General features: G+C 30.3%; 1 protein-coding gene across 2 annotated transcripts; it reads left to right on the top strand.

The window, feature by feature from the left end:
- The first annotated feature begins 13,614 nt into the window (after positions 1–13,614).
- On the top strand, positions 13,615–18,347 carry LOC129295741 (amino acid transporter AVT6A-like). Of its 2 annotated transcripts, none has more exons than XM_054934299.1 (6): positions 13,615–13,688; positions 14,371–14,845; positions 14,986–15,138; positions 15,716–15,919; positions 16,488–16,953; positions 17,751–18,347. In XM_054934299.1, the coding sequence occupies exons 2-6, from the start codon at positions 14,416–14,418 to the stop codon at positions 17,887–17,889; spliced, it is 1,392 nt and encodes a 463-aa protein (XP_054790274.1). In that variant the 5' UTR covers positions 13,615–13,688; positions 14,371–14,415; the 3' UTR covers positions 17,890–18,347. The 2 variants fall into 2 exon arrangements, with proteins under 2 accessions (XP_054790274.1, XP_054790281.1); XM_054934306.1 differs by having other exon boundaries at positions 13,669–13,719.
- The last annotated feature ends 879 nt before the right edge of the window (positions 18,348–19,226 follow it).

Raw genomic sequence — 19,226 nt, forward strand, 5'->3', positions numbered from 1 at the left:
AAATGGGAAATTTTTATTTAAATAGGAGTAAATTAAAAGTTTATTATATTTTTAGACAAAGTTAATAATTTAACAACTTTTCCTTGATTTCGGTGAGGGAGTTAGATGTGTCATATAATACGGATCTTAGGGAGCACATCATAAAAATTCTAACAACAGCCTGTTTATATGCATTAACTATTAGCCAAGTCATGTATTTACTGGGTCTATGGTACTGAGATATATTACGTACAAACAATCAAATGAGTTTAAAGATGATTCCCAATTTGCCTTAGGTTGGCATAAATTCTGCAGAAACAAATTTGAAGACGTGACAGATGCAAATCAACTTGTTTAAAGAGTGTAGCCAACTCCTACTAGAAAGCAACTTTTATGACATTTGGCTTCCATAAGATATATTGTCTAATTTCAATGAAAAAAATGTCTTGCACCACAAAATTTTCTTCTGTGGACCGCCAAAAAGATCTGGACTTGTGGCAATCATGTTTTATTTGAAAAACCTGAGATATAATTGAATTCTGGCATTTATCTCTCTCCCTATCTCTTGATTTCTTGACTTCTGTTTCTCATAGTTCTTATGCCCCCCAATCGAGGGGATTTAGTCTAAATTAGAAGGTATTTTTTAAGTTAAATCTGGGATTGTGACATTACGATCGAAACACACCAATCAAGGTTCCAATACTTGGCCTTTAGAAGGTTGAGACAATCACTCAAGTGAGATGTTCACGCAAAAACTTTAATGTTATGCATATATTTATCTGCCTATAGACCTTTCCTCAGATGGTATTTTCACATGTGCATTATCTATTGAAACTGTACTTCAATTTCCAAAAAGAAGCTAGTTAATTTAGCCAATCAATTGACATGCTAATAGTACTGTCCAGCATGATAGAATGCATGACGTAAGAATCATGATAAAAGCACACAAGCCAAGGAGAAAACTTCGCTGGAATTTAGAAATCAAAGATGAATTATATGATGCCACAGCTATATTTCTGATTTTCTTGTAGTAGTAAAATGTTTACCTGTTGTACGGCATTGCAGTGGGTTGCCAGTCTCTGCATTATCAGAATAAACACATCAGTGCATTCAAGCAAATTACTGATCTGTAAGATTACTATGTTTTAATGAAGGTTATCAAGTGATTCTCATATTGTGTTCTATCTCAAAAGCAATTACGATATTTAAAGGAATAGGCTCTTACTTGAGGCAGCAAAAAAAGCAAGAAGAATCTCCTCATTGATTATAAATTGACCTAGATCACTCTTTTGTAATAAAGATGAAAACTGGCCTGGTTCAGTCAACATTGAAGAATAGTGATAGGCTCCAAGATATAGAAACTTTTGTTACAAAACAAGTTACGAGAAACAGGCAAGGAAAGATAACATGCATACATGGATAGCTTTCAGCCCAATAAATAGATCCAGTTGCAGGAACCAATAAAGTGAAGAATGCGGCTTTAGGTTGAACTGCTGAAACATGGGTGTATTTGTCAATAACGTAGCTGATTTTTCCATCCATCTGTGTCTGGGATACATAGACTGCATAACCAGAGCAATCAAGCAGAGGACTAATTTGAATGACAATATTCTCTGAATTTATTCTTGAGAATTTCTTAAGAGAACCAGCTGTGAAAATGAGTACAAGAATCCATCCAGTGAACCAATAGATACCCATCCTATGACAAAATATATAGACCATTAACTCCGGAAAAACTTCAGATGACTGCAAAAGTAAATCTAATTACTTCATGGGGAGAAAATCCAATTTCTCTGTAAATTCTCCAGCAGATGTTTGTTTAAGCGACCCATGTAGGATGAAAACAATTTAGTGTTTAGCAAATGATGGTTTCAAATGCACTTACTGCATGATCTCAGAACATCCTTTTATTTCTCATCAAAATACTATACAGACCTTGTTAATGTTGGTTTTTGGTCTCACTTAATATAGTTAATGAGTCATATGATTGACATTACAAGTCATTTTGAAGTGTAAAATGACAGCAACAGCTAAGACTCATTGATACTTTTCAGGTTCTTAAAATGGGGGAAAAGAGAAAGACTAACCATTAGAATCAACTACAGGTGCACTGTCTGCTTTGCTCAGCGGTCCGATGCTCCTCTGCCACAAGATATTGCCTGAAAAGACATCAAGGGCCAACACAAGAGCCTTCACTGGAACAGTTATATACAGATGACCATTGTTTCCTGGGGTGATTGTAAAATTTTATCCAATGAACTAAAATCCGTATCCATATAAATTGACGGCTGCGAACTGACAAACAATATAGTTCTCCTTCTGTGTTTTGAGATCTGAAATGCAAAGCATATCAGTAAAAAAATATCCAGAATCACACATTCAGTTAGTCACTATGAGGCTGCACAGAAACAAAATTCGCTTGCAACCTTTTTAGAACACAGTCAGCAGTATCAAGTAGGAGAAATTTCTTGGTATATCTGTTTTACATCATTAGTAGACAAATAAGTCTGTTAGGAGTGCGTATAGGCGTAATTTTTCCCTGCATATTTATGCATCCAGTCATAATGGGCTGGTTTACAATTTTCATAACACTAATTTGAATACAACACCCAAAAGGCCACCTTAGGAAAAGCTGTTTGGTTTAAAGATGTCCATCACAAAAATCTATCCAAAACAAAGGGAAAAGGACTTTGACGCAATTGTGGGAGAAGGAACTAGAGCTAAATCTATCAAAAAAAAAAAAATTTTACAGGTAAAGTTTGATAACCCTGAATGACTTTATCATCGCTTCTCTACGTAGGCTTCTAGCTAGTTTAGCCCAACAAGATATATTGCTTCGACAAAAGGTTCTTGTCCACCAAAACATATTTCTTGAAAGATCATCCATCGATTTGACTTCTTTCAAGTTAAAATGACTCTAGGATGAGAATAAGAATGGACATGGGACTGATTTTTGTCATTTTTCATTTTATTCCCCTCATCTATGTCTCACTTACTTTACTCATCCTACTAGTACTTGGCAAGCTGGAAAATCATCCAAATCCTCCATTCAATACATATGTTGCTGCTCCTACAGCCGTAGTTTAAGTAGAGAGTATAATTTTTGGTCCTGATAGTTGCGATCAACTTGGGCCAATGTCTCTATAACTTTTTCATTAAAGAATAATCCCTGAAACGGTCAACTTTATTCAAAATCTCTGCTCTTACTAAACATTATGGCAACATCAGTGATACGTCTTCCCGCATCAGCGATAGGGAGGGATTTTGACAAAGTTGACCCATTCTTTTTTTGTTTTTTTTGGAGAATGACATTTAAGACCCTAATTTATGGTAATAAAAGCCTATCAATTTTATATCAAATATTATACTTATAAAAACATGTGCATATTATTGTTAAAATTTAAACTTTAACTTATTAAATTTCTAAGGAAGTCCTAACAAAAAATATAACATAAAATTTAACTTTTAACAATAATATCTACGTGTTTTTACAATCTCAATACAAAACTGATAAATTTTTATTGTGATAAGTTCACTTGAGCTTAAATATCATCTCTCCCCTCCCCTTTTTTCCCAAAAAATTTGACCCATGTTCAGGGAATAAAAACTATATTCCTTCTAGATCATACTATAAGACATTTTTTTAAAATCTTATCTGATCCAAAATATAGGATAACTTTTGTACTTGTTTTTTTTATCTATATTTCTATTTTTTTATTTTTTTATTTTGAAAAAAAATCATGTATTGTAATTTTATTGCTATTATTAAGGCTTTTATATAAAGTATTTGAGGAAGGTATAAATAAAAAGATGTAAACATTTGTAAAAATTTAAGATTTTAGCTAACATTATTTATAAATTGTAAATTAGTTAATTATATATTGTGATAGGGGAGTATTTTCCTTTAGTAAGTACGAAGTGCAGTAACCTAAGGATGGAAAAGCCTTACATATATAGTATTCTCACATTGATCAAGCACTGGTTCCGACGTGAAAAAACAATCTGTGAGATTTTTCGGCATCCTTGACGGTAGCCAGATTGGTAAAGCACAGGTCCTACACTCCAACGTAAGCGTCTCGGGACTGGTATGCGAAGAGTCCGCGATTCCTGAGATTGATGAATACTGTAGCACTTAAAGTGCTAGCAGAGATCCCTACGATTTCAACTGCTTCATTTGATTTGTCTCTGGGCCAAAGAAAACTTGTGCTTCAACCTCAGAAATCCCAACTTTTCCAAAATTAATCTCCAGCACTCTGTTCTCCGCAACCAAGTATATCTGCAAGTGCTTGACAGGAATTAGAAACCCTTGGAAATTGCAATTTCATCTGATAAGCTCGTAATATAGAGTTCCCATGTTTCTTAAATTCTGAATAAAATGCTTATGTTTATTTGTCATCACCATACAGAGAAAGGATAGAATGTCCAAAACGCAAAGAAACACAAGAAGAAAAGGACACATGAAGTTGAAGGTAATATAATCGTGTGGAAAAGACAAAAATATCTTCGAGCAGTTTACATAGTAAGGTGTTCGCAATTGTCTTCCCCCAACAAAACTTGCCGAGCAACCATGAAGCCATATGAAAAAGTTAGAAAGTATGACTACGTAAGCGAAACAAATGGACAGGATTGTTTACTTTCTCGGGACCTCCACGAACAGGAGCCATAGCAACATTACATTTGAAGTCTAAATGAACAGACCAAGCGATAGTACCATTACTTTCAAAAGCGAAGAAATAATTCTCGGAACAAGCATAAACCCTTCCATCATCTCCACCAAGAGGTTTCGAGAGCCGAAGTGAAGGGCCTGAAATAAACAATGCTCGAGTTAATAAGAAGTTTCGAGGTTGGGAAATGCAATCATTATGGCGCAATGTGTGGAGGTAGAGAGATAGTACAGACCTCTAGAGGAGTAATGATAAGCAGAGATAGAAGAAGCCAAATCGCAGAGCCAGAAGGAAAGCACAAGGAATAGCGAGACCGCCATGGAAGAGTGTGAACTGTTGGGTTGGGTTGGAAGAAAAGAACGGCAAACTGTAACTTCCGTGACGAAACTCAGATGAGGAGGCTAGTTGGAATGTAACCGTTACCTCACAATGTAATTTGTAAGAAAAGAGAATTTTTATTTAACTGATCAATTTTTTTTAAAAAAATAAATTATAGATATCAATTTAAATTACAAATTTAAATTGTTATTTGAAAAAAATATTTAAGTTCTAAATTCAGTTTGTATTTGAAATTCATGTTTACAGGCGTACAAATCCATGTTTACCACTATTATTAAAAAAAATTATGAAGATATAACTATTATTAATTCAATTTTTTAAGACTTTATTATCATTTCTTTCAAAAAGTTTTAATTAACTATTATTGTATACTATTAGGGAAGTTATTACTCTTGTACTATTTCAACAAGTTTAAATTATACTATTTTTTTTTTAAGAATGTACTCATCTGAAGTATAATATATAGTATTTTTTAAAGTTTTATTTGATCTAAAATATAAGATATTAAGTAATTTTTATAATTATTTTTTTAACTATATTACTACTTTATTTATTAATTTTTAAAAAATTATGCATATTAAAATTTCAATTATTATTATTAAATAAAATATTAAATTTTTAATTAAATTTTTTAATAATTATAAAGTAGTTATTAATATTTTATATTATGATTAAAGGATATTACATAAATTTTTAAAAAGTTGTGAAAACAGGTCAACCCCTAAGTTTGCGAAAAGTGGGTGATGAATTGGTGGGTATAAGTTAAAAAGGCCCGCTTCCTAACGAGTTGAGATTTTCCCAACCTAGCTAGCCTGCCAAATTTTGAAATGTTTTTCACTTGCCTTTTTTTAAGTAGGCCCCAAAGGGTCCAAATTTCTAAAGAAAACAAATTAATTGAACCACATAGAAAGAAACAAGTAAATTAAAAAAGAAAAGACGCGATTTCTAAACAATAAGGTTGTCAGCATGGGGGATCTTTAAATATTTCATCATCCATGTGCTTTTGTTGAGACCGGAATTATCAACAGTATCTCACTTGATATTCTCCAAATATTCAAATGATTTATTTTTGTTTCTTTATCTAAGCACAAGTTCACTCAGTTGCTTGTTGAACTTCTCTTTTTCTTTTTGTTTTTTTTTTGCCATTCTCTGCTTTACTTCCATGTGTAGAATTTTTTATTATTAATTTTATCATTTGATCTTTTTATTAAAAAAAAAAACAGAGAAAGAAAATGTGCGGGAAAGAAATGCCTAGAACAACCTTCTCTCCTTCCATCAAACATACCATAAAAGGCTACTAAGATGATTTAAAATGAGCAACTAAATCTTGAGTCCTTAAAATTTGAATTCATTTAAAATCCATCCCTTAACTATGATTTAGTATATCTCAATCCTTCAACTTTTTTTTTTGGTTGCCCAAAGTATTCCCACAATCAGTAGCCGTGAAATTAATCATCCGAAGAATTTGAGCGCCATTTAAGGTGTTATCCTCTTTCAATTAATGTTTTTCTATACGCACTTTTAAGAATTAAATCCTAAAATGATGCTTAAAAGGCCAAACTACTTCATCTGTGCCACATCTAATTAATAATTCCTTAATTTTTAATTCATCAATAACTCAATCTCTTAACACTCCCATAGGCCCATACCCACTACTCATAATGACAGGCCCACCACATACTCCCTTACCAATAACTTTAATCTTCCCCTCATGCAATTATGGAAGGTGGTGATGATCCCCACCACCGCCATTGGCTCGGCTTCTCATTTTAGCCCCTTGAGAAGAAGAAACTCATTCAGAGGCCACTTCTTCTTGTGTTTCTTCCTCTTACCCTTCTTTAGCCATTTCCATCAACCCAGTCACTTGAGGTGGAAATAATCTGGCTCAAATTAAGCTTTGATCAAATATGCACAATTAAACTTAGGTGATAGGTCAAAAGTTTGGGTTTGAATTGAAACCTATTTAAAAGCTTGTACATAATAGAAATCTACAAGCTCATTCAGAGGCTCCTTAGCCATTCCCTTAAGAAGAAGAAACTCATTCAGAGGCTACTTCTTCTTGTGCTTCTTCCCCTTACCCTTCTTTAGCCATTCCCATCAACCCAACCATTAGAAGTGGAAATAATCTAGCTCAAATTAAGCTTTGATCAAACAGGCACGGTTAAACTTAGGTGATAGGTCAAAAGTTTGAGCTTGAATTGAAGCCTATTTAAAAGCTTATACATAATAGAAATGTGTCCAAAAAACAAAAGGCTTTAAGATTATTAAAGCCTATATATGCATATTTTAATTTATCAACTATAATATATGATAATAAAGATGACTTATCAACTACAATACAATCTAATAATACAATAACATGCAACATTAAAATCAATTCATAAGTCTAATATGATTGAAAACATAACCAATAAACAAGAAATAAAAAAGAATTAATCGATTAAAAATTAAATGGTAAAATCGAGATATCATTGAATCATCATACAAAAACTAAAAAAAAATTGAGAAAGAAAGAACATATCTAGTGCTTTCTAGTTTTAATTTGGATGAAGAATAAGAAGAAATATTAATGGGATACAATCAATTATTTCATAATTCCTCAATTAAATATTATATATTACATATATGGCATATTATATATTTATATATATTACATATATAATAATATATATGTAAATAAGTTAGTTGATAAGGCTAATAGGCTAGGCCTGATTTATTTATTAAATAGGCAAGCTCAAATTTAAAGTAGGTCAAGTTGTAAGTCTTTAATATGTTGTCCAATCTACTTTCATAATCACCCACTGCTCCCAATGTTCAAACCATCCATCCATATCCTTAGCATAGTCCCTCCTGCCTCTTTCTCATTCAAACCCTCCGATAAGAAGCTACCACCTAATAATTTTAAAAAATATTTTATGTTGGGCAATAGCTAGGTAAATGATAATATGTGTTATGCTCCATTAGGAACCTTTTTTTATATTTTGTCTGGCAATTCAAACTTACAATTTGCAGGTTGAGTGTACAGCATACTAACTAACAACTTACAAGTTTTCGTGGCTTAATTAGGAACTTTTTATCATAAATGAAGGAAAAATAAAATTTTTAGTCTATCAAATTTGTCTTAGTTTTCAATTTGATCGTGTGTGTTCTTTTAAAATTATTATATTAATCTTTTAGGTTTTAAAAAATAAATTTTCTCTCAAGTTAATATAATATGTAAAGTATTTCATCCATCTGTAATTAAATAAGACAAATTAGCTTTCAAATTAGTTTATTTTTTTTATTAACATAGTCCCTTATGATGCATTTCGTTCTTTTGTTTTTAAAATTTTTTGAGTCTATTATTTTCTACCTAAATAATTACATTTGTTTTGTTAATTTACATGGCTGTCATCAATATTTCATTATCTATGTTTGCCAGTTTTAGCATTGTACCTATTATTTAAACAATAAGAACAAATTTGATGGCTGAGACAAACTTAAGGGATCACATTGAAGCAAATTTGAGAACTAAAAGTTTCATTATCTCATAAATGAATAACTAAATCATAGAGATTAAGAAATAGTAGTACAATTAAAATTAAGGCTAGAGTATGCCTTTAATTCTTTAACTTTACATAAAATTTTATTTTGGTCCCTTAATTTTATAAAGAATCTTTTCAATCCTTTAAGTCTAAAATTTTTATTTTTATCACCAAAAAAATTCTACATTGAACTTTTAAATATTGATAAAATATTATTAAATATTGATATATTAAGTTGATTTTTTTTAAATAACAACGATTGGTATAAAAAATAATTATTTAAAACTAATAGTATTAAGATTGGAGGACTGAAAAGATACTTTATAAAATAAGAGATTAAATTAAAACTTTATATAAAGTTATATGATCGAAATTATATTTAAATCCTAAACTCTAAACCTAAAATTAATGAAGCGTATAAAATTGATGAATATCCTTGATATTTAATTTTTCCCTTAAAATTGCTCGGTTGATTGTTCCGTACGGTGGCTTTGTATTTCATAAATGATGGTAGTTATTTTCCTTCATTGAGAATAAAGAAATAATGTGTGTGTGTGTGTGTGACAATAGTTAGTTGTTTACTATCATATTTATCATAAAAAAAACTCTTAATTGTTTTTTATAAAGAAGTTCAGGGTATGATATAACTATTAACATGGTTACAAATATGCAAGTTAATTTTTTATTTCAAAGTTAAGGGATTGCTTGGTTGTTGGTAAGTAGAAAAGAAAAGTTAAACGTCTCAAAAAAGTATGGAAATCTATATTATTTTATTTTTTTTTGGGTAAAAGGAAATCTATATTATTTGAAGGCTCGCTAAAAATTTCATTTTTGAGGAAGTTGAGAAAATTAAGACTCACGTTTTCTTTTTGGGAGAAATCAATAAAGAAATTTAATTTCTTAAAAGAATCTCTAAGTAAATTAAGGAATTGATAAGTGAAGTTATTATTTTAATAAATACAGTATATTTTGCCAACAAGCATTAGATTTATTCACTGTTTTTTAGGATAAATAGGTAAGCTATTCCATAAACTTTAGATCTAATGATATAATCTGGCTTATGCTATTAACAAAAATTAACTTTAACAGTTAGTTAATTATGAAATAATGAAAAAAGACATTAAAAATTACAATAAAGGATCAAAAAATTAGAAGCAAGGACAAAAGAATTACATAAAAGGGCCAAAATAATTTGTTGGATATTTTTTTGTAATTTTTAAGGTCTTTTTTTTATTTTTTTAGTCAATTAATAATCAAAGTTAACTTTTGTTAATAACAAAAGCTAGATTGTATTGTTTTCAAAAGGTGATGGAACAATTGTATAGTAAATAAATTTAGAGTATGTAGTATTATTAGATTTAAAACTCAAAAAGTAATTTATTCATTTATCCTTATTTTATGAGAGTAATTTTTTTAAGGGTCCTTGATTGGTATTTTCCATTTTCTTCGCAACTGTCAAAGTAAATTAGAGAAGCAATATTGGGTAAATTATACTTCCTTTCAAATAAAAAGTATATTTTTGAAAAATTAATTTAAATTAAAAATGGACAACCAAGTAACTTTTTTTTTATTGGTTAGGCTAGTGTTAAAGATTAGATAAGATTACAAGCTGTAGGCATAATCCCACTCTTGTCAGCTAAAAGATAGGCTTAACATTCTTTTGGGGCGTAAATAGTTGGATTAAGCTGCAAGAATGGTGATGAGCTCGCTTGGCAAGAAAGTCAACACAAAGTGTAGCTTCATGAGTGGCATAGAAGATCAAATAATCTTGCTAGGTGACAATCAAATCTTGAACAGCTCTCACCTTGTCATAGAAGGGATGAAACTTGGAGCTCTTCTATAGATGAAATTGATAGCATCAAGTGAATTTTGAGAAAATGTGAGCTTTCTCATAGTCCATACTCTTGCATTTCCATTCCAATCTGAATACTTTTGACTTAGGCTACGCTAATAGAGATATTACCAAGGCTATAGGTGAAGCCCCTTACCAAATAACTTATATATTAACTTTCCTTATGAAATTTATATTTCTTTGAAAGTTAATACTTATGAAAAGGCAACTTTTCATGAAAGTAATGAAATTCTTTTAATCTTGGAAAAGTCCTCCATACCTTTTAAAAAATTTAAAAAATAAATACTCTATCCAAAGCGTAATATAATAAGTCAACTAGACAGTTTCTCATGCATTACACAAAATAAAATTAAGGAATTTGAAACAAATATCATCGATATCATTGATATCAATACATCTAAGATGGCTAAATTTTTAAAAAATTTCTATGCAATTATTTTTCTTCGTAGATACTTTATTTATACATATCTTATTTTTATTTCTCGATCCTATAATGAAAAATTGTTTAAAAAATACCTGTTCTTAGAGTACTTAAATTAATTTGACCTAAAAAAATACTTCTTTAGAATTCTCAATAACCCCTCATTTTGGATTATATAAAAAAATTCGACACTAATTTATAAATTATGACATAAATTGTATTTCTATAAATATGGATATAAGAAAGAATCCATAGGAATCCCTCTCTTTTGTTTTTAATTGTATTTTGTTCTTTTAATATTTTTTGGTTCATATTCTTCTTCTTGTTTTTTTTTTATGTGCCAAACAAAAAGGCTACAAAAAGATGCCTTTATCATTCAAGTTTTGCTTGTTTAAAATACTTAAGTAGTCATCGTGTTATCTTATTAATACGGAATGTATGGTAAAATATCCATAAAATAAAGATTGATGATTCAAATCAAACTTAAACTTCTTTGTATTTCTTTTTTTTCTTTTTTACAAATAATATTTATGGATGATAGTTGATGAGAGTTAATTGATATTAAGTATAACGAATCAGGAAAATACATGAAAAATAGGAAAAGAAAATTAAATCTAATTGATTAGGATAATTGAAAAGGCATGGGAAAATACAATGAATGCAGAAGGATAGTTAAATGAGTTAATACTAACAATCAAGGAAATTTAAAAATGGGACTGCTCTTAAATCAATGCTTTCGTGAAAATAGACTGGAAATACATGAAAAATAAAAAAATAATTAAATCTCATTAATCAAAAAAATTTGAAAAGGCATGTGAAAATACATCGAATGGAGAAAGATAGTCAGATGGAATTAATGTTAACAATAAAAAAAAATTTAAAATTGGGATTGCTTTTAAATCAATGCTCCTGTGAAAGTAGACTAAAAATACATGAAAATAAAAAAATAAATTAAATCTCATTAATGAATCAAGAGAAATTTTCATATTAACATTACCTTAAAATCTATTAACCAATTAGAGTCAATTTTTTTTTCTAAAAATGAGACTGTTTTTGAATCAATGCTCCCGTGAAAGTAAATTAAAAATACATAAAAAATAAAAAATAAATTAAATATCATTAAATGCTCTTGTGAAAGTAGATTGAAAATACATGAAAAATAAAAATGAATTAAATGCCATTAATGAATCAAGAGAAATTTCTATATTAACATTAACCTAAAATCTATTAATCAATAAGAGTCAATTTTTGTTTTTTGAAGATGGAACTACTCTTAAATCAATTCTCTAAATTGAAAATACATGAAAAATAAGAAAATAAATTAAATCTCATTAAATACTCCTATGAAAGTAGACTAAAATAAATAAAAAATAGGAAAATAAATTAAATGATATTAATGAATCAAGAAAAAAATTTCATATGGACATTAGCATAAAATATACTAACCAATTCATTTTTTTTTTGAAAATGAAACTATTCTTGAATCCATGCTCTTATAAAAGTAAACTAAAAATATATGAAAAAATAAGAAAATAAATTAAATCTCATTAAATACTCTCTTGAAAGTTGATTGAAATACATGAAAAATTAAAAAATAAATTAAATCTCATTAATGAATCAAAAGAAATTTTCATATTAACATTAGCCTAAAATATATTATTCTATTAACTAATAAGAGTCAATTTTTTTTAAATGAGACTACTCTTGAATCAATGCTCCAGTAAAAATAAACTGAAAATGCATAAAAAAAAAAAATAAATTAAATCTCATTAAATGCTCTTATGAAAATTGACTGAAAATATATGAAAAATAGAAAATAAATTAAATTTTATTAATGAATCAAAAAAATTTTATATTAACATTAACCTAAAATCTATCAATCAATGAGAGTCAATTTTTTTTACTAATCAAATTAAAATTACAAGATTTGTATATATATTAATGATAATTATTTTATGATTCTAAAAAATTAAATATTCGTTAAATATCTTACATATTAAGGAAAAAAAGTTTACTTAATTATTCTAATTTTGCCTTATATTAATAATTAAAAAGTTTTCAAAATTTCATTTAAATTAAGGATTGACGGAGTAAATAATGACAATTAAAATTTTAATATATTTTTTTTTAAAAAAAGAATAATAAATAAAGTACAGGTATAATTAAAAATAATTATAAAATTATCCAATGCTCTATATTTTAAATCAAGCGAGCCGTATAAAAAGATGTCATGCATTTTGGTTGGAGGGAGTAATCTATATTCTTTTTGGTCAATATTATAAGACACTTTTAATTAAATTACACTTTCTAATGAGTTAGTTAATTATCTTTAAAATTATATATTTTTTATATTTATCCTTATTTAATGGAGTATTTTGATTATAAAATTTTATTAATTACACCCTTAATTAATGATATTTGTTAAAAACTTCATTAATTGTTTTTTTTACTAACTCATTAATTGTACCTTTGAAGATCCAAAATTTCCTATATTTTTTGATATCTTACTCCACAAAAATGTTATATATTTTTGAACAGTGTCTAATTTTAGTTATAGTGTATAATTAAATTAAATTGATACATTGGTGGAAAGAAAAATTAAATTGATACAAATTATAAATAAAAGATAAATTATTATTAATTTATTATTCGTTAATTATTTATATGAATAAAATAAATATAAATTTTATCTATTAAAGGAGCGAACCCACGTTTGGCAGATTTTTGTTTTCACACGTGACGTTTTGGCAGATTTTTATTTTTAAATATCCGAAGCGTTGCCATTAAGGACTGCTTCATGAACAAAAACTCCAAAGTACATCATTTATTCGTGGACAACATTGGCACTGGGAATAGCCTCTCCGCTGTCGGCTCGTTCTGTTGCTCGATCTTTCTCATCACAGCCAAAGGTCCAAGAAGAAACAGAAAATCTTAGTATTTGTAATTAATAATTCATATTCTCAACCTCATATTCTTCATTTCGTGAATTCGTACGTTTCATAATTGTCCAAGATGCATGCAAATTGTGGTTATTTTATACTCCGTTCATTAGTCTATGATGGAATCTTAGAGGCCTCTCACATTAAATGCGTTAGTCCCCTGTCCTCTTCCATCGCTCTCTCTCTCTCTATTTCTTCCTTCTGATATTTTTTTGCTTCAATCTCGGATTCCGTATTTCTCTCTCTCTCTCTGGGTTTTTGGTATTTCTTAAATACAGACCAAAATATCTCGGAGATTGCTTGACTACTTGCTTTTCTTTCAACGAAGGTTTCGATGCATTACGTTTTGCAGAACTGGGTCTTGTAGAACCTTGTTTTTGGATGCATGTCTTGTATAGTTGACCTTGATTCCCGTCTCAGTTTTTTCAAATAAACTTCGGTCATTTTGCATTGGTTTTTTTTTTTTGGGCACATTATTTCTCTTTGTTTTGTTCAAGAGATTAACCTCCTTTTAAACGATCGTTGATTTATCAGGTTTGCTTGACTGAATTGCATTGTTCTACCTTCTTATAATTTCTTTCTTTTTTTTCCCCTAAAGGATTTATCAGATTAACCTCCTTTAACCTCCTTTTTAACCATGTTTCTTTTACAGTGTTACCCCGCAGAAGTTGATTGGAGAATTAATTGATATCTGAGAATGACCATCGGAAATCTTAAAGTTGGGACAAAAAAGAAACATTCGCGAAAGGGCAAAGCAGAGCTTAATGAAAATGAGCCATTGTTGCCTAAAACTCAGGACGTTGATGCTGGGTTTGACGATCTTAATGGAGCTTCATTTTCTGGAGCTGTTTTTAACTTGTCCACCACAATTATTGGTGCTGGGATCATGGCTTTGCCTGCAACCTTTAAAGAGTTGGGAATGTTGCCGGGGATTCTTGTTATCATCTTCATGGCTTTCTTGACAGAGAAGTCTATTGAGTTCTTGGTCAGGTTTACCCGCGCAGGAAACTCTGTTTCTTATGGAGGTCTAATGGGGGATTCCTACGGGAATTATGGAAAAGCTCTGGTGCAAATCTCTGTGGTAATCAACAACATTGGTATACTCATTGTTTACATGATTATAATTGGTAAGATCATATTTGAGTCTTTGGCTTAAATATACTTGGCTGTATATCTGCTCATTTTTGCATATGTTTAGATATTACTCAGCCTGGAATCATTGCTTTGTTTTATTATTGAAGTTATTTATTTATTTTTAACAATAAAGGTGATGTGCTTTCTGGAACATCATCAAACGGAGATCATCATCCGGGAATCTTTGAAGGATGGTTTGGTGTCCATTGGTGGACCGGGCGTACATTTGTTATTCTTTTTACAACTCTGGCTATATTTGCACCACTAGTAAGCTTTAAGAGAATTGGTGAGTGAGTTCCTTTCCTAAAATTAAATTACAAACACTTACTCTCATTTATTAAATTACATGTAAGTGAAACTCTTTTTGCATGAACAACATCTATGAAAAAAATTACCTACCATTGAATGGGGAGCATGAGATCTGACCACCCTCCATTTCACAAGTGCTAACAAGAAGGATTTTTTGTGGAGTTTTCGCCAAATTAATCATGAAGTCTCTGTTGGAAGTGTTGAGTTTTGACGGAAACTTAGCATTTAGGCTTGAGATGAGTTGAGTACTCCTAGTAGTTGCTTTCAGTTATATTCTGAAAGGGGTAGGTTATTAGAGAAAACAGGTAAAAGGAAAATTCGTAACTTGTTCTGTTGTATATTTTGAATCACATCTCACAAGATATGTAGATATGCATTATGGTTTTAGGAGCATTCTATTGCTTTGAAACCTCCATACTGGTTCATTCATGTCACTTGCCGTGTATTAAAGCTTTTTATTATCTGTATGTTATGTGGTGAAAAGAGATCTTATTCAAATATATTTGTGTCATATTGGATGATGAAATCATTGACTCTTGCTCTAACGGTTGCAGATTCATTGAGATTTACATCTGCTCTATCAGTTGCACTGGCAGTTGTTTTTCTGGTCATTGCTGTGGGAATTTCAATTGTCAAGATTATAAGTGGAGGCATAGGGATGCCCAAACTCTTTCCTGTCATTACTGATTTCATGTCATTTCTCAAACTGTTCACCGTGGTTCCTGTGCTTGTGAGTGCTTATATCTGCCATTACAACGGTATGCAAGTTACTTTTTCATACCTCAGATACGGACAACTAGTTTATTTAGGTCTAGGTTGGCTATTATTTTGTATGAGTGCAGAGAAGTCAATCAAACAATTTGTCTCTTACCCTTCGGACCTGTTCCTGCCCAGTGAATATGAAGTGAATCATGTAAACTGTGTTAAAACTGATCATAAGTGTCAAATCTTGGCAGGATAAATTGGTGTTCAGGTTATTAATTTGATTCATACATTCCTCCTATTCACCCTGAGTCAGATAGAACACTTGACACTTGTCATCCAAGTTTGTCATATGCTTTATTCTGTTAGTAACATGATTAATGCAAGTATTGTCCTTTCCTCTTATCCTTGGTTGTTTGAAGTAGGTGTGGCAATTCTAAACCAACGCCACAAGTATCACTAAAAAATGGTTCTTGTTGCCTAATGTTTTAATTACCTTGGAGCATGACATTTGTTACTGTCAGCTTTCAGGTTTTACCTGTCTGCACACTGTCTATTTGCAAACCAATATCTGCATTTTATCAACTTGTCAATAATTGATCTGTGTAGATGCTTTATTTGCAGTTCACAACATAAATAATGAACTTGAAGACTCCAGTCAGATGCAAGGGGTTGTGCGTTCTTCCCTTGTTTTATGCTCTTCAGTCTACTTACTCACAAGCTTCTTTGGGTTCCTTCTTTTTGGTGATGAGACTCTTGATGATGTGCTTGCTAACTTTGATACTGATCTTGGAATTCCTTTTGGTTCTGTGCTCAATGATGCTGTACGTTTTAGCTATGTAGCACACCTCATGCTTGTATTTCCTGTTGTCTTTTATCCACTACGGGTCAATGTAGATGGTCTTCTCTTTGCTTCATCAAGGCCGTTGGTTCTGGATAACTTCAGATTTGCATCATTGACCACTGGCCTCATAGGTCTTATCTTCCTGGGAGCAAATTTCATACCTAGCATTTGGGATGCATTCCAGTTCACTGGAGCAACAGCTGCGGTATGTCTAGGATTTATATTTCCAGCTGCCATCACTCTCAGGTCAGTTCTGACTTTAGTCAACGAATCTTGCTATGTAGTTCAAAGATGAAGACGGTTCATGAATGTAGTTTTTGGATTTGAATCATTACACTAAACTTTTCCACATGAATATCTCTATTTTTCTGTATCTGTATATTATCTGTGTCTCTAGCGGGTCCAATGTGGCACCAGAAAGAATATAATGAGCCAGGGAAGACAGAGATTAATAAACATTTTGTGAACTTTGAAGTTTGAACTGTTTGTCTTCTTCCCTATAACACGCTTAAAAAATTGTTGGTCCTTGCTTTTAATGTCTTACCTACTTCAATGAGCACATCTCTTTGTGGAAGAAATTAATGGAAATTGGGTAGTCTTTGCATGTTTGGATACCAAATTTAATCAATTTTTAAAGGCCAAAGCCATGATTTCATGAAAATATATTCAAAAATCCCTATTATATGAGAAAATCAATTATAAATGCAAAACCATGATTTCGTGAAAAATATTCAAGCACTTATGTCAAAATCAATTATAAATTTAAAATTATGGTTTTCTTAAAAATATCCAAACACCTCTTTACATGCCAAAATCAATTATGAATGAAAAACCATAATTTATAAAATAAACTTTATATGGTCTTTGGATAAATTTTTAGGGAAGTATAATTAAAAAGCTTAATTGAAAAGCAGGTAATAGTATCAAGGCAAATACTATAATCTAAGCGTGTTATGATGGTTATCATCCTTCACTCTTACTGTAAAACTGATTTCCCTTGACTAGATGTTTTTGCTGCTAAGCAAGAATTCCTTTCCATGCAGGGATCAATACAACATAGCAACTAAAACAGACAAGATTCTATCTGTCATTATGATTGTTCTGGCAGTCTTCTCAAATCTAGTGGCCATTTATAGTGATGCCTATGCCTTGATAAAGAAGAACCAACCTGCACATAAATGATCTCTCGGGTGAATTCTGCAAAATAAGGCCACTGTTGAAGACTTGAAGGATGGCCATCATGCTGGGATTAGAAAAACACAAGATTCGGGTAAGCTCAAGTAAGTGTTTACATGTAGATTTTCGGATAATCTGTAAAATATATCGACTTCTTGTATTGTACCTGAGTCGTAGAGTTAGAAAATGATGGTTTTACTGAAGCTCTGATGGGTTCTTGAGTGGATAAATCTGCTTCAAAATTGGAGGCGTGCTTGGCAGGCTCCTTTATAATGTTTTACTGGGCAGGTTGAGAAGGTTGCTTTGTTGGATTTTTCTTTACAAATGCAATCAATGTTTTTAACCCACTTAATTTGTAAACAAATGTAATGATTGGCATTTGTATTCATTTTTTTTTGGATAAAGCATTTGTATATGTATTAATTGCTTCGTGAAAAATAGAAACCTTTGCTTGGCCTGCTTGATTCATAGATTTATGATAAGACAAAATTTGAAAGGCTTTTTAGTTCTTAGTACTCCCTCCATCTCAAATTATAGGACACTTTTAAAGGAGTTCTTCCGTCCCAAAATATAAGACATTTTGAGTAGATTAAGGTTTAATTAAATGCACCAATTTCAATATTACCTTTTATCTCTTTATGATTAATTTTTATCATTTCTCTTTTCAATATATTAAATGATGGGTATTTTGGAAAGTTTATATTTTTGTTTTGGAAAGATAAGGTTGTTAAGTGTATTTAGTGAGATTTATTAGTATGTGAGATTTTGTTTAAAAATGTCTTATAATTTAAGGCGAAGGAGTATAAAATAATTTTTTTTCAGTTTTACTCTTTATTTATTTGTTATGATTTGAATTCCTAGGCAACATTTTAACATGGTTATTCTTTTTTGGTGAAAATTTATTACTTTGTATATTTGTTATGATTTGAATTCCTAGATGATAATTTGATATGGTTATTAATTGCAAAGAAGAATAAAATTAGAAAGTTACATATTTTTTCCAACCATTTTAATGATATAATTATCATTTCTTAATAAGTGCGAAGTTAATTAAACTTGTCTTGTATATTAAGGACCGGAGTGAGTGTGTTAACATTAATTGTCCATTAATTTTCTGGTCTATTTTTAATGTCAATTAATTAATTAAAATCTCAAGTACTTTCACATAGACTCTCATGTTGTTAGGAATCTAGGTTAGGACAACAAGGGCTGTCCTCAAATTAAAGCTAAATAAGATAAATATAACGCTACAAATGCCATAACGTAGCTGATTAAGGTATAAAAATACTTGAATTTTCTTTTTAGGAGTTTCAGGTATTTTTTTTTTAAATTAACAATGGTCT

Source organism: Prosopis cineraria, unplaced genomic scaffold (genome assembly GCF_029017545.1).
Source record: "Prosopis cineraria cultivar Desert tree isolate PC_DT_omini unplaced genomic scaffold, ASM2901754v1 PC1, whole genome shotgun sequence".
Taxonomy (NCBI): domain Eukaryota; kingdom Viridiplantae; phylum Streptophyta; class Magnoliopsida; order Fabales; family Fabaceae; genus Prosopis; species Prosopis cineraria.

What these genes read in the sequence shown, in the direction of transcription:
- LOC129295741 (XM_054934299.1), top strand. Translation starts at nt 14,416, where the DNA reads ATGACCATCGGAAATCTTAAAGTTGGGACAAAAAAGAAACATTCGCGA. An exon ending in TTATATCTGCCATTACAACG is followed by an intron (nt 15,920 to 16,487) that starts GTATGCAAGTTA and finishes CTTTATTTGCAG; the next exon opens with TTCACAACATAAATAATGAA. An exon ending in CCAGCTGCCATCACTCTCAG is followed by an intron (nt 16,954 to 17,750) that starts GTCAGTTCTGAC and finishes CTTTCCATGCAG; the next exon opens with GGATCAATACAACATAGCAA.